Here is a 15,598-nt window from a genome sequence, read left to right as displayed (position 1 = left end):
AATAGGAAATGTTTTAGCCTAGAGAAGAGATGTGACTTGGTTGAGGAAGAAGGGATGAGGAGAAGGAAATATGATTGTTATCTCCTGGTATATGAAGGTTTTTATCTAGAAAAGGAATTAGGCTGGTTCTTTTTAGCCCTAGAAGGCAGAACTAGGAGCAAGTAAGGAGACAAATTTAAGCTTGATGGTAGGAAAAAGTTCCTAATAATTAGAGCTATTAAAAATGGAATATTTTGCTCTTAAAGGTGGAGGGTCCCACTTTTACTAGAGATTTTCAAGCGAAGGATAGATAATGACTTATTGGGAAAGTTATCGAGGATGCTTTCTCAAGTATAGTTGGGCATAGTCCCATGACCTCTCTGGAGAGCACGTTCTTAAATCTGTAAATGACCTCTAAGACTGTTTCCAGCTCTAACTTTTGGAAACCATGGTTTCATGACCTAGGAGGTTTCTTCCAATTCTGAAATTCTGTGATTTTGTGACATCTGTGGAGATCACAGGAAATTCAATCCTCCCCTTCTTTTATGGCCTATAAGCATATATGCAATGCCTTTTTAGAATGAACATGCCATGTAGATATAATTCTTATTTTGTGGGCTTCTGGAAAGCTGGCATTAAGGACAGAATGGCTAATTTGAACCCACAAGCACAATATAACATTTAATAAAGCTAATGCCAAGGTAAATATTACATTGTTTTCAGTATAAATCTGCTAGGAGGAAATGGATTTTGAATAGGAATGGGGAGGGTGAATATATCAATGTGGTAGAAGGATAAAGGCAATTACAAGAACTGTCAGGATTTGGGGGGGTGAGTTTCCAACATTGCCATGGATATGGGTTTCTCTGATGCAGCTTGGTCTCCTGTGCCTGAAACCTTGCTATTTGTCAGTGGATAGCATTTCCTGAGCTCCTCTTTGGAGCTAAACAGAGGAATACTAACAGCACTCTGTAAATAGGGCGCTGAGCCTGTAGAAGATAAGCATGATTCATGGTGTAAGATTCAGCCAATCCAATCCCCTCATTTTAGAAATAGGAAAACTGAGGTATAGAAAAACAGAGCAGTTTGCTTAAAGTCACACAGTCAAAAGGTAGCTAAGCTGGGATTCTAATCAAGGTTTTCTGAGTCCAACTTCAGGACTTTTCCAACTACACCACCCTCATAGATTCCACAAATCAGATTTATTCAGAGATAAATTATGGAACCCATCTATCCTGGCAAGCGCAGGTCTTGAGCCACAAGAGCAACTGATTGCCCAAGAACAACATTTAATAGCTAGCTCTACTGGCAGTGAGTCAGCTCGTCCTGTAAGGATTGGTATTATTAGACTTTTTATGTGAAGTGAATTCTAACAGCATGGCTGCAGTAGTAGCAATACAGATCGACTGGGGGGATCAGGGGAGGCTCTTGGGGTGATGACTTTGTCCTTTTTGCTTCCCACCTTTTTGTGTATCTCCTTCTCTAGGTCTGACTGCCCTTCCCATCAGTTCATCTCTCTTCAGTGCACCCGTAAGAAGATTTCCTTTTTGTTGGATCAGAGTAGAACCGGCCCCACTGGGAGCCAGGTTTGGGCTAAAAGCAGCATCAGGGAATTGGAGGGGAGTGTGTGGCTAGGCTTCTGTGGCTCTGGACCACAGACTACTTGAGAGACACAGCTTTTTATGGAATATCAGGATAGGAGCAAAAAGAATCAGAAATCAAGAGTTCTGATACTTGCTGGCTATGGGGCTGTAGGGGAGCCATTTATAGGGTCATAGGATTAAAATTTGAAAGAAATTTAGAAGCCATTAAGTCCAATTTTTTTCATTTTACAAGTTGAAAAAACTGAGACAAATAGGGATGGTCACATAGATAAGTGTGTGAGGCAGGATTTAAATCTACTTCTTCCTGATTCTAAAACCAGTGCCCCTTCCTATACCATGCTGGCCCTCTGAGCTTTAGTATTCTCGTCTGTGAAATGGGAATCATAATATCTATATTACCTACTTCATGGGCCTGTTATAAAGAAGATGCTTTGTAAGCTGTGAAGTGCTAGAGAAACATGAGTCATTATTACTGATTGGACAGTCTACCTCTAACCTAACATCACTCTGATGCAGGAGAAAAAGCACTGAAAAGTCAGAGGCCCTGAGTTTAAATCCTGCTTCTGAGACTCATTTTCTGTGGCACCTGGACAAGTCGCTTTACCTTGGTCTGCCTTAACTTTGTGATCTGTAAAATGGGAATATTTATAGCATCTTCCTCACAGGGTAGTTGTGAAGGTCAAATGAGAGATCACATTTATAAAGCAGTTTGCAAATCTTAAAGTACTTTGTAAATGCTAGCCAGTGTTACTTTTACTAATAACATTACAAAATATAAGCCAGGCTTTTGGAAGAGGGCTGGAATCTCTCAATGTCACATTGTATTCCCAGAATGATGGCTTCATATTTCCATTGACTGTGGTCAGAGTGGAGCTTAATGCACTCAGGCCCAGAAGGGAATATTTAATCTATTGTATTATAAGACAGAAATGTCAAACATGTAGCTTACTCTAAAACACAGCCTGGCCCAGATAAAAATGTAATTGGGAAAAAAAGTACGACAAAATATAAGTGACATAACATTTTAAAACTAAGTCAATCTGTGAACTGCAGAAATCCTTATGTACAGATTAGTGGCCCCATTTCTATCTGACTCTGACAACATTGTTCAAAAGAACAAGGGTAAGTAAGCAGGAGTCTTAGCTCAGATGTGTCTCTTAGTAGACAGAGCACCCAAAAGCTCACTTAGCTATCATTTCTTCCCTCTGCCCGCATCACAAAAAGTGTAAACTTCCTCATTGGCTTCTGGACCGCTGACCTCTAGAGGAATTCTGTCCAATCTGTGCTTTGTTTGAAGTTTGCTCCCCTATTAGCATGTATGTGCTTGAGCCAGCTCTAACAATGGGCTATTGCTACAAATTAGGGCTTGATTTATGACTTTGCTGTTTGTCTGGACTTTAAAAAAGTGTCATGTTGATTAAACTTAAAGCACGTATGCAAATATTTTTTTCCTTGTTAAACTTTTACCAACATACCCCAGAGTATTGTTGTTGTTCAATTGTTTTTAGTCAGTTTTCTGACTCTTTGTGACCTTATTTTCTGTTTTCTTGGCCATTTCCTTCTCTAGCTTATTTTACTGAGGGAAACAAAGTGACTTGCCTAGAATCACCCATTAAATGCCTTAGCCTAGATTTGAACTCATGAAGATAAGCCTTCCCTACTCCAGGCCTGGCATTTCTATCGATGGCATTTACCCCTGCATATTACCTATCACCAAAGAAACTCATTGATGAAATAGATTGTTTGAATATGCTAAATCAGAATAAGGAGTTATCCTCAGTTATCTGGGAGCTATGGAGTAGAGGATAAAATATATATAATATAATTTAAAATAAATTAAAACATATTTAATCTGGGCTTTGAAGTATATCACATGATTATTTTAAAAATAGATTTATTCTCCTAATTAAATATTGCTTAAGAATGATATTAAAATTAGATTGAAAAAGAGAGGAAGTGTCATAGCCTTCAGAGACTAGAGAGAATAATTAAAAACAACAACAGAGTACTACACCACCCTCACAGATTTTTAAATAGCACTGAATTTTACTAAGTGCTTTACATATGTTATCTCATTGGAATCTCCAAATACTAGACAATCCTCAAAGTGACTGATGCCCAAAGCAGGTCCCTGCAGTTTTGCAATGTGAGACTAGGAAATGATAAAGCCAGGTCATGTTTGGGACATGATGCAGCGGGTGTGGGTGGGTGTGTTTTGCAGGGGTGGGGCTTCTCAGCCTTTCCTGGGCCCAGGAAGGAACAGCGGGGAGCCCAGGTTGAGGAGCCCAGTGAAGAATCAGAGTTTCTAGGTCTCTCCCCTTCTTTTTTCCTTCACAGGCTGTGGTATGAGGGTCATGACTGGGCGGATTGTGGGGGGAGCCCTGGCCCCTGAGAACAAATGGCCCTGGCAAGTTAGTCTCCAGTTCGGTACCACTCACATCTGCGGGGGGACCCTCATCGATGCCCAGTGGGTGCTCACAGCCGCCCACTGCTTCTTTGTGTAAGTGAGGATCTGGGACGGGCAGAGTGGGCTAGGCTGGGCAGGGAATTTCCAAACTAGCATGGTTGGTAAGGGCTGGGACACACTCCCAAGTGAAGAATTTCCTTCTCCTCCATGCATCTGGGCTATCTCAGCTGGTCATGCTCACAGTCAGGGGGAGGTTAAAGATGCTACTGCTCTCTCAGGAGCTTCATCTCTTCTGTAGAATGAAAATTAAATAACACGATTCGAGGCCATGGGCCTAGAGCTAGAAGGCATCTTAGAACTCTGGCCCAAAGCACTTATTTTGCAGATTAGAAAGTGGAGAAAGGTTAAATGATTTCAGAAATGGCAAGTCTGAAGGCTGGAATTCAGGTCCTGTGATGCTAAGTTCAACATTCTTTCTCCTCATCTCTCTTGGGACATTTCAGAAGGGGAAGATGGCAGGGGGAAAAAGCAGCCTCAACCTACTGAGAAAATGAGATTGCATTTGTGAAATGGAGTCAAGAAGGTGGCTTTCTTGTGGCAGCAACCACTGAATCAGAGCTCATGGGGAAAGGATCGAACAGGAGCAATTTCCCATTTGCATCCCTTCTGGCACAGGGGTGTCAGGGATGGACAGCTGTCCCGGTGTCTGGATTTTTGGGTGGGAGAGGAGCAGCAGTAGTAGGTATTCTGCTTAGCTTGTGTAGTAAGAGGCAGGAGCTCAGAGTGAGTGAACCCTTAAAAACTCTGTCCCTCCGAAAGGCCCTCCCATTTACCACTGAGCTTCCAATGAGGTTGGATGTTACCTGCCAGCCAGGGCAGGTGGGCGTCTGGTCACAATACCACTCTCACTATTGTTCTAGCAGGACCCGAGAGAAGATCTTAGAGGGCTGGAAAGTATATGCTGGGACCACTAACCTGCTCCACTTGCCTGAAGCAGCCTCTGTCTCCCAGATTATCATCAATTCCAACTATACTGATGAGCAGGATGATTATGACATTGCTCTCATGAAGCTTGACAAACCCTTGACCCTTTCTGGTGAGTTCAAGATCCTTCTTCCCAGATCTCCCTGGAGATGATACCAGAGAAAGAGAAAGCTTTGTAGCCTCCATTAAGTCACTCATTCATTCATTAAGCATTAATTAAGTGCCTACTGTGTGCAAAACATTGGGGTATGGAGGAAGGGAGACAGGGAGAGAACATGATGAAACTTGAGACTGTTTTCATGATACAGTGAATGGAGAGTTAGGTTTGAGACAGGAACAATTGGACTTCAATCTCCCTTCTGATACTAGTTATGTGTCTCTGGGCAACTTCTCCCAGTCTCAGTATCCTCATTTGTAAAACAGGATAATAATAATACGTGCAGCACTGGCTTTTAGATTCGTTGTGAAGAGCAAAGGAAAGCATGTTTTAAGTGCTTTGCAAACCTTAAGGCATTATATAATCTCATTTATGATGATGGCATGCTGTTGTTGTTCAATTTTTTTTTTTCAGCCACGTCCAACTCTTCATGACCCCATTTGGGATTTTCTTGGCAAAGATGTCAGAGTGATTTGCCATTTCCTTCTCCAGCTCATTTTATAGATGAGGAAACAGACAAACAGGGTTAAGTGACTTGTCCAGATCACCTAGTTAATAAGTGTCTGAGACCAGATTTGAACTCAGGAAGATAAGTTTCCCACACTGTACCACCTAGCTCCCCATGATATCACATGGCATGGGTCACATGGCGCATATATATGAATCAATCAACAGTTATTTAGCACTTACTTTGTGCTAAGCACTGGGAAGACAAAAGCAAAAGTGAAGATCCCTACCCTCAAAGAACTTACGTTTTACTGATGGAGATGAACAAATACAATTATAGAATTTATAAGAAATGAATACAAAGTATTTTAAACACAAACATGTAATAAATACATTATAGATGCCATGGAGAAATAGAGTAAAAACCAAAAGAGTCTGAGAATCTTGAAAAGATAATTTTGGGCTGGTGGTACCACAGAAAAGTTTATAGAGATTATTAGAGCAGTATTTTGGAAAATGGGTATGGATTCAACAAGCAGAGATCAGGGTCATCTAGTCTTGTCTGAATACTAATTTCCTCTACAATATCTAAAAGAAATGTCATCTAACCCTGTTCTTAAATGTTCTTATGGGGAATTTAATTACTCGTTGAGGAGCTCCATCTTGCTCTCAAATATCTAATTTTTAGGGAGGTTTTAATTATATTGAGATGAAATCTGAAGCTTCTAGTCATGTTCCTTTTTAAGAAAGCAAATCTAATCCCTCTTCCAGGTGACATTCCTTCAAATATTTGAAGACAACTATTATGTTTCCGTTAAGTTATCTCTAACTAATTCCTAAATTAGTTATTCTAATCCTAAATTCCTCCAACTTTTTATATGGTGCTCAGAGAATTGAACACCATATCCAAAGCAGAGTCTAGTGAGGGTAGAATTCAGAGGGACTTACACCTCACTTGTTTTATGCTTATACTGATATAGCCCACGATTGTATTTGGGCCACCTCTACCTGAAGTCCTTTTCTGCGGTTACATTATAGCATGGAGGTGATCCTGACCAATGGAGCATATGTTATGGTACCTCCTAATGTGCTGAAAGATTTTGACTATAGAGGCTTTTTGTACTGGTCTGGATGCTGACCTAGATGTTGTATCTTTGGGCCACAGGAATTCATGAAAATTAACTCCTATGGCAAAGAAAAGCTGTAAACTTTGTGAGTAGAGAGAATATTCTTGCCAATGCAAGAATAGACCCCCTGAACTAGTCAAGGAACTACCAGGTTTGAGAGTGCTTTGCTGTTCTGTTGGCTCATATTGAGCATGCATTGCATTAAAAAATCCTGGGTCTGTTTCACAGAAGCTGTTATCCCTTACTTTCTCTCTGTGACCCCTAGATTCCAGGAGTTTTCAATCCAGCTGGAAAGATCAAATATCTGCATTATTATTTTATTTTTGTTCAGTTTGTTTTTGTTATTTTCTTTTCTTTTTGTTTTCAATTAGCAAGAATTTATTTTTTTCATTATCATCTTTCTTTACCTCTGCCCCTTATTGAAAAAAAGAAGAGGAAAAACCAGTCTCTTTAAACAAAAATTCATAGTCAAACAAGACAAATTCCTTCATTGGTCATGTCCTATAAGTTATCTACCTCTTGAGGAGTCCATCGCCACCATTCTTCCTTATCAGGCCTCTGGAATTATAGTTGGTCTTTCAAATTTGTTGGTCTTTATACTATTATTATCTTTCTATAAATTGTTCTCCTGGTTCTTCTCACATCCTTCGGCCTCAGTACATACAAATTTTCCTAGGTTTCTCTTGATTTATCCCATTCATCATTTCTAATGTGTTCCATTATATTAACATCCCATAATTTATTCCAATCCCTTGATGTTCCACAAAAAGAGCTGCTATAAGTATTTTTGTATATATGAATCCTTTTTATCTTTCTTTGATCTATTTGGGACATAGTTATAGTAGTGTTACCACTGGATTAAAGGGTATGAACAATTTTGTGACTTTTGAGGGGGCATAATTCCACTTTTGCTTTCCAGAATATCTGGGAATGTCACCCACACAATGTCAAATGACTCTTAAAAGTGTGTGCTATCCCTCTTTATAGATAGAAAGTGAAAGACTGCCGGTTGAAACTTTTATTTTTTTTGATTTGGACATAGTCAACACAGGAATTGAGTTTGACTTCATGTGCATGGTTTTGTTTTTCCTGTTCTTTCAGTGGTAGGGATGGGGAGGGAGAGAGTTTTCATAAGTACCAAAAGAAGGATTCAGGTAGTAAGGATTTTGGAAGTTCAAAGGAGGGATAGCAATCACTGTAATTTGTGCTACGAAGAGGGGCTTTATGGAGGAGGAGACACTTGATTTGGGTTTTGAAAGATGGGGAAGAATTGGGGAAGAGGGAAAAAAGAATGAAGACCTGCAATCAATCCTGATGCTGTGGGAAGAACACTTTGGAGTCAGAACCTCTGGGCTCCAATTCTGTTCCTCTCACTAACTAGCCATGTGACAATGAAAAAAAAATCACTTCCCTAATCAAGGTCTTTGCCCATAAAATGAGTACAAGGAACACAGAGCTCTGGAGACAGAGAACCTGGGTTCAAATCTAACCTCTGACAGTTTACTGCAACTTACTTAGCTTCCTTGAACTTTAGTTTGCTCATGAGCAAAATAAAAAGGTTGGGAATTCCTTACACTCTCAGATCTTTGATCTTATGGCCCTACAAAGGTGTGAAGAAATGAAGGAATAGTGGGAATATGCCTCCTCTGTGTCTAACATGTGCCAGCAGGAGGTCCCAGGAATCTTAACCTTGTTAATCCTGCCACTGTCATGCTCTTGGGACTTGGGGTACTGGCTGATATCTGGTTCTTTAATTATGAAGATGACACCATGAGTCATTGCAATTAGTCCATTGGAATGAGGAGGAAATTGAGGTCTGGTGCATAGGGTGGGACTGGAAGTGGGGCACAGGGAGATCCCGGGAAGCCTACCCAGGGCTTGTGACCATCACAAGACCTGCCTCAGTGATTTCCATTTTGAGGGTCCCCTTTTGAGGAATGCAGGTTAGATATTGGTGGGGGAGTCTCAAGTGTGATAACTTGTCATCTCTAAAATATGTTTAGACTATCAAGAGGAAATACTCATTCCTGTGCAGGAAAAGTCTGTAATGGGAAAGTTTAAACAACTTTTGAAGGGAAGAGAAGGAGGCTGGAGGGAAAAAAAAAAAAAAAAAACAAAACCTCTGCCTATGAGGCCCATAATGGAAAACAGAGAAAGCAGTGGAAGGACCCATACTTGAGAGATTTGCTAGGTGTGAAATTTAATTTAATAAGCATTTTCAGACATGCTCAAGACCACATTTTAGAAAGAATTAGAGATCAAGTAATCAGTTTTCAAATCTTCATTTGAAAAACAGGCCTGGGGACAGAAGTAGCTTCCCCAAGGTCATAGATACTTAGCAAAAGCCAGAACTTAGCCTTGAACCAAGATCTTTTGATTCTCTATTCAGTGTTCTTCTATGCATTTTGCTGGAGTTGGAGCCATGGTAAACAAATTAGAAGCCCTTTTCCTTGGATCCTCCTTCTGTGGATTAATCTCAGGGATAAGGGGGAGACACCATCACCAGAGTGGAATGGGTATAGCTCTAGGAGGCCGGACCATTGGCCTGGATGTCCAGGAATTCAGACTACTGCTTTCTTCTCTCTAAAATAAAGAGTGTAAAAAGTGCCCCCTGACTACAAAGCACTGTCCCGTGTGCGCTCTGTCAGGTAGATGTCCCTCTATTGCATGGATGGTACAAGAGAGCCGCAGTGTGCAGCAAAGGAGCTGCTTCCAGGATGCTCAGTGTCCACAGCCCACACACTTAATCCTATCATGGCTCTGGGTGGTCTGAACACTGATCTTGGGACTGGGGTAAAACCAAAGTATGGATGGCTGTAGGCTTAGAGTTCCTTCTTACTCTCAAATTCAATGTGTATATGTGTGAAAAGGGAAGAGGAAGTCCTAGAGGCATGAGACCTCCTTGAGAAAAGGCATGGGGTCAGTGTCAGGTTTCATGAGGGTTCCGAGATCTCTGGGGGACACAGGAGCATGGTGAGGGAAGAACAAGGATTTTTAGGGCATTTGATGGATTCTTTTTTTTTTTTTTTTTCCTTTTCCTTTGGTGGATTATATACCTATGATAAAAATTGAAAAAAAAATTCCAGTGCTGGGCTTGGGCTGATGCTGTTGTGTCTTTATTGTAGCTCACGTCCATCCTGCCTGCCTCCCTATGCATGGGCAAACCTTCAGTCTTAATGAGACCTGCTGGATCACAGGCTTTGGCAAGACGAAGGAGTCGGATGGTAAGGAGCCAGCAGTGATGCTGAGACAGTGGCTGGTGGTGGGCAGCCTGAGTCACAGTCTTACTTTCCCTGCCCTGAACCAGAGGGGAGCTATGTACAGAAGTGACCATAACCTGTGGGGAATAAGATTGGGGGGCTTGCGCCCCAGAATCTAGTTAGGGATCTTGTGAGCAAGGGAAGCCACTAGCACCGGGGGTCTGAGCATTCCAGAGGGAAGTTATCTGCCTCTGGAGAGAGGTGGAGGACCCTAGCAATAGTCACTACTACAGATCACTGACCATAAAGAGCCAGGAGTCCTGGCAGGCAGCTTAGCTTTAAGTCTTTGGTGTTAAATGCAGTAAAATAGAATATTGTACTTAAAATCAAGGTAATCCGAATTCAAATTCTGCCTCAAATATTAGCTGTATGAGTCTGAGTAAGTCACTTAACTTGGCTGTTTGCCTCAGTTTCCTTATCTGTAAAATGAGGATTATAGCAACAATTACTTGTTGTTATTAAGGTTGGTAAGATGAGATAACATAACATAAAATGTTTTGCACAAAATGCTTAGGGCACATATAAATACATTTTGATGATGATGATGATTGTGTTCTATGGCTTCTTAGATTGAAAGGCTTGGGGGAAGTGCAGCAGTGGGATAGGAACCAGATGGAGGCTTCTGGTCTCTGTAAGAGAAGTCTGTGTTTATATGCCTGTGTAAAGTTAGTGTTTCTTTTTGTGTGTATGCATGTGTAACTGCAGGGTATTTTGGGGGGTTATATATGCATGAATGCAGCATATGCAGAAAACAAGGTAATATAGCATATTGGAAGTAAAAGAATTAGGTTCCCCGTTACCAGTCAGATGACTTAAGGCAACCTCATTCAACTTTAATTTCCTTATCAGTAGAATGGGAATGAGGATAGTTGACCTGCTTTCTTCAAGGAACTTTTTTGAGGACCAGTGCAGGTATGTGAAGGTGCCTTGTAGACTAGTTTATGCAAAATCAAAGTATTATGTGTGTGTGTGTATCTGTATACGTTTATGAGTGTCAACTAGAATCTATAGAGGTGTATTGAGGGGTATATATTTAACTTGGGTCTAGGGTCAAGTATAAAGAGCAATAACACTTGGAAGACCCCAACAAAAAGGTTTCTACAACCCCAGGAGATCTCCCCGGTCACGGGCGCTGTGGAGAATGGGTTGGGCTAGGTTGGACTGGCTTTGGAGGCTGGAAATCAAACTCTGGGTTTCATTCCCCATTTTTCTTGCTCCCCCTTTCTCACATTTTTTTCATGAAGAGAAGACTTCCCCTTACCTGCGAGAGGTTCAAGTCAATCTCATTGACTTTAATAAGTGCAATAATTATTTGGTCTACGATAATTACCTGACTCCTCGAATGATGTGTGCTGGGGACCTTCGTGGAGGGAGAGATTCTTGCCAGGTGAGGGAATGACTTCTATTTGGGTGAGAGGGAGGGGACAGTGGATTCTAATGTCTCAGGGGATAGAGTGAGGAGATTTGGGGGAAAGGGGGAATGGAGACTCAAGCTTCCCTATAGTAAGATGCCTAAGATACCTGGGGAAGAATCTGGTTTCCCTCTTTGTGACCACTTTCTTCTCCTTATAGGGGGACAGTGGGGGACCACTGGTGTGTGAGAGGAACAACCGATGGTACCTCGCAGGTGTGACCAGCTGGGGCACAGGCTGTGGCCAGAAGAACAAACCTGGTGTATATACCAAAGTGACAGAAGTCCTTCATTGGATTTATAGCAAAATGGAGGTGAGAAAACTAGAAAATGCTCTTTAGAGAGAGGTGGGGGTATTAGACCTTGCTCTCCAATAGTCCAGTTTGATTGGATACCAGTCTTTTTATTATTTTTTTTGACATTTGAAAACTGTTACATAATTAATGAGATATATTTTGTTATAAAACAGATAATAATAATAATTTACTATAATAATCAAAATGTAACATTAATTACTGAAACATTATGGCATAAAACAAGCATTTCTATAACATATTACAATTTTTAAATGATTATTGCACATGAAACCACAAATCCATTATATAAACTTGCTATTTCTTTTAAATACACAACAAAGTATAATGTAAATTTCCTTTCCCCCCTGTTTTTTCTCCCCCCTCCCAGAGATAGCTACTATTAGACACAAATAGGTATAAGTATACATATATATGTATATATAAACATATATAATTATTCTGTACATCTATTTATCATTTTTTCTCTGGATGCAGATAGCATCTTTCTTCATATAGTTAACTTGGACATTAATGCTAATCAAAATGACTTATTCATTCAAAATCATTATTATTATTGGCAAGGAATTTAGGATTAAGTGACTTGCTTAGGGTCATATAGCTATTAAATGTTAAGTATCTAAAGCAAACTTGAACTCAGGTTTTCTTGATTCCAATACTAGTGCTGCCACCAAGCTGCCCCTCAAAGTCATCCTTAAAACAATATTGTTTTTACTGTATACAATGTTCTTTTGGTTCTGATCATTTCACTTTTCATTATCCTGGCTAAGAAAAAGAAAGTTAGTTCAATGGAACAGAAGATAAATACGTATAGTTTTAACAAATTTAACAAATAAATATGATGATCTTGTATTTGAGAAAGGTAAAGGCAATATTGTGGGATATTGTGGGATAAGAATTCATTATTTGGCAAAAAAAAAAGCATTGAGAAAAACTAAAAAGTAGTATAAAGAAATTGGGCATAAGCCAATATATTATTCCATTTACCAAGATAGGATCAGAATGGATACATGAACTGAGAGGCAGGGAACAAATGCATTTTAAGTAGGGCAAGGAGAATTCCTCAGTGCCCTTCTAATGAGCTCTGTATTTTTCTTCCATTCACAGGGTGAGGTGCGGGGCCAGAAGTCCTAAACAGCTGGCATGGCAAGCCAGATCATCTCATAGCAGTGACTCTGAAGGCTCTTACCTGTGACTTAAGCAACAGGGATTTCTCCAGTATCACCTGGAAATGTGGACCCAAAAGATGCTTTTCAGTAACTTTATTATCTCATTCAATGGGTTTACGTATGTGTGTGTGCATGTACAAGTGTGTATGTTTGTGTGCCTATGTGTCCCTGCTTTCCCAAGCTGGGCAACATTATTACAGTGGAAAAGAGCCTAATTTCATAATCAAACTGGAAAATATTGGAAGAGTTGACCTTGAATTCCATGGATCTTTTCAACAGGGATATCCACACCAGTTTAGAGAGGGAAAGGAGTTGACATGGTTGGATTCAGCAAACAGGGTCATGGAGGAGCTTTGGAGATACCTTCAATGACCTATACATTCTCCTGCTCTTATTATTTCTGACTTCTGGATTGTGGCAAAAAGACAAGTTGACAAAGGCACTCAATTCTTTAGTCTGCAGCCGTACTGGAGGTGGGCTGTGTGTAGAGGGCCTGTGAAACAAATTCTCCCTTAGCCCTTAGATAATGGTTTTCCAGAAGGAAGTTTCAGCTGGATCTGCAATGTCCATCTAGTAAAGGCTCTCCGGACCTCTCCCCATTGTCCTTCTAATGCTTCAATCTACCATATCAACCATCCCACCTCATGACTGTCAATGAAGCAGCTATAAAGTAAACTGTGTCTGCTGCTCAACCATCTCAGGGCTGATTTTTTTTTTTTTTTAAGAATCGTAAAGAAATTAGATAGATATTTTTGAGGTCTTCACAGAATCTCAGAGCCAACATCTTCCTCCCAGTCTCTCCTGTGTCCATAGTCTGCAGCTGGACTTTGCCAGAAGGCATCAGAGTCCAAGAGGTCCCCCTAGGACTCCTTTAGACTTGCCAGGCTTCTGAGATACCTGGTTTTTCCTTTGGCTCCCAGCAAGTGAACCACATTTTCCCCACCTGAAAGACTCGAGGGCTGGAAGTGGTAAAGATTTGGGACCTTGCCCCGGCTTCTGAGAATCCCTGGCAAAATCCTGTGGACAGATACATCTTTCCTATCACGGGCTTTTCCCAAGCCCTCAGTGCCTTAAGATTCCCTAGAGGCTTTCCTCTTCTCCCCTTTGGGTGTGACCATGTGGCCCCTTTGTATGAGCTTGGATGTACATCCCCTGCTCTCATCTCCCCACTGCTCTTTCTGAGGATCCAAGCTGGTTTTGCTCCCAGAAGATACTAGTGTGGACAGCTTCCCGTTTCCCTCCAGATACTGAACATGTGGACAATGTCTTTTCCTCTTCTTGCACACTTCTCATTCTCCCAGGAGTACCTCTTGCTCCCTCATGGGCCTCTGAGCCAGAAGATGGGGCAGCAGGTGCAGAAAAAGGGAACAATCCGCTTGTGGGAAGTGGGGGGCTTCCTTGCTTATGCTTGGGGTCATCAGCAAGAGAAGAATCAGAGCAGAGAAACCAAGTTCTATCCACATCCTGGCACTTCTTTGCCAAAGCAGGGATCACTGCCCTGAGATGTACTGGCTAATGTCCCTGTAGGGGATGCCGGCCCCTTTCCTTGGGATATTCTTTTCCTTTTCCTACATCACACAAACTGCTCCAACAATAAAATGTGTTCAACTTTAGGGAGTCATCATGGGTTGCTGACCTCAAAACCAGGTTTCCTTCTTAGCCTGAGGCAGCCTTATGGTGGCTTCCTTTCATGGTCATGAGGGTGCCCAGCCACATTTCTGCAACATGACACCAGGACTTAGCAGGACAGTCCCGGATTCCAAGTTCTTGTCCCCTCATCCTATCTCTCCTAATTTTCCTATTTCTGGCAAATTACCAGCATCTTTGGGATACTTGGTTCACAACCTCAAGTCATTGGTCCTTTCCACCTTGCTCCTTATTACCCGCTGCTTCTCCACTTCTGCTTCCTCTCCTTTCTCTGATATATCTTCCACCAAGCTGCCAAACTGAGAGTCCCAAAGCATACTGTGACCACATAGCTCCCCTTCCATTGGTCCCACTTGCCTCATCAGAAAGCCTGGCTCCAATCTGTCTTTCCAGACTGATTTCACACTCCTCCCATTTACATTCTCAACATTTCATGTCCCTGGTTTGTATTTGGAATGCTCTCTCTCCTCACTCTCCTCTTGGAATCTGTAGTTCCCTTTAGCATTCAGCTCACATTTTGCCTCCTACAACAGGCCGTCCCTGATTTTTCCATTATTAGTGTTCCCCTGAAATTAGCTTATATTTATTTTGTATATATATTTTTATTTACTTACCAATGTGCTTGTTGCTCCTTGGCTCCTGTATTTCAGTAGAATGTAAGCTCTTTGAGGGCAGGATTGTTTTTGTGTTCCTAGCACAGTGTCTGTACAAAGTAGGTGGTTATTAAATATTTCTTGAATCAAATTGACAAAATAAAGCCCCAAACATCCCTCATTTTGTTCCTACCTCAGTCCTGATTCTTTTTTTTTTTTTTATTCCTTTTCCCTTTCTTTCCTCCTTTATCAAAAACTAAATTTATGGCCTTTTACATCTCTGCTATTTCCATTTTGCAAGGAAATTTCAGAGATCTTTGGACCTGAAAGTTGTTAAGGATCTTACAAATCATGGAGTATAATTTTATTTAAGTAATCAGCAGAAGTGATCACAAGAATACTACAAATCAGTAGTATTAAACTCAAAAAGAAAAGGGCTGCTGTCCTTATATTGGCTTAGAAAATCACATATTAATATTATATATATTCTGTGGTATTT

The 15,598-nt window shown here is 40.9% G+C and overlaps 1 protein-coding gene across 2 annotated transcripts in view; it reads left to right on the top strand.

Annotated features, from left to right (window-relative positions):
• The window catches only part of TMPRSS13 (transmembrane serine protease 13), a 47,628-nt gene extending 32,348 nt beyond the window's left edge, over nt 1-15,280 (top strand). The window contains exons 7-13 of one of the 2 annotated variants that reach the window (XM_074302228.1): nt 1,466-1,509; nt 3,921-4,083; nt 4,911-5,086; nt 9,831-9,929; nt 11,210-11,352; nt 11,538-11,690; nt 12,798-15,280. In XM_074302228.1, the coding sequence (XP_074158329.1) occupies nt 1,466-1,509; nt 3,921-4,083; nt 4,911-5,086; nt 9,831-9,929; nt 11,210-11,352; nt 11,538-11,690; nt 12,798-12,824 (805 nt within the window). In that variant the 3' untranslated portion in view covers nt 12,825-15,280. The remainder of the gene's footprint in view (nt 1-1,465; nt 1,510-3,920; nt 4,084-4,910; nt 5,087-9,830; nt 9,930-11,209; nt 11,353-11,537; nt 11,691-12,797) is intronic. The other variant, XM_074302229.1, reaches the window with a different exon arrangement.
• Nucleotides 15,281-15,598: the final 318 nt, after the last annotated feature.

The sequence above is a fragment of the Sminthopsis crassicaudata genome, chromosome 3 (genome assembly GCF_048593235.1).
Source record: "Sminthopsis crassicaudata isolate SCR6 chromosome 3, ASM4859323v1, whole genome shotgun sequence".
Lineage (NCBI taxonomy): Eukaryota > Metazoa > Chordata > Mammalia > Dasyuromorphia > Dasyuridae > Sminthopsis > Sminthopsis crassicaudata.
This window is presented reverse-complemented; position numbering and strand designations above follow the sequence as displayed.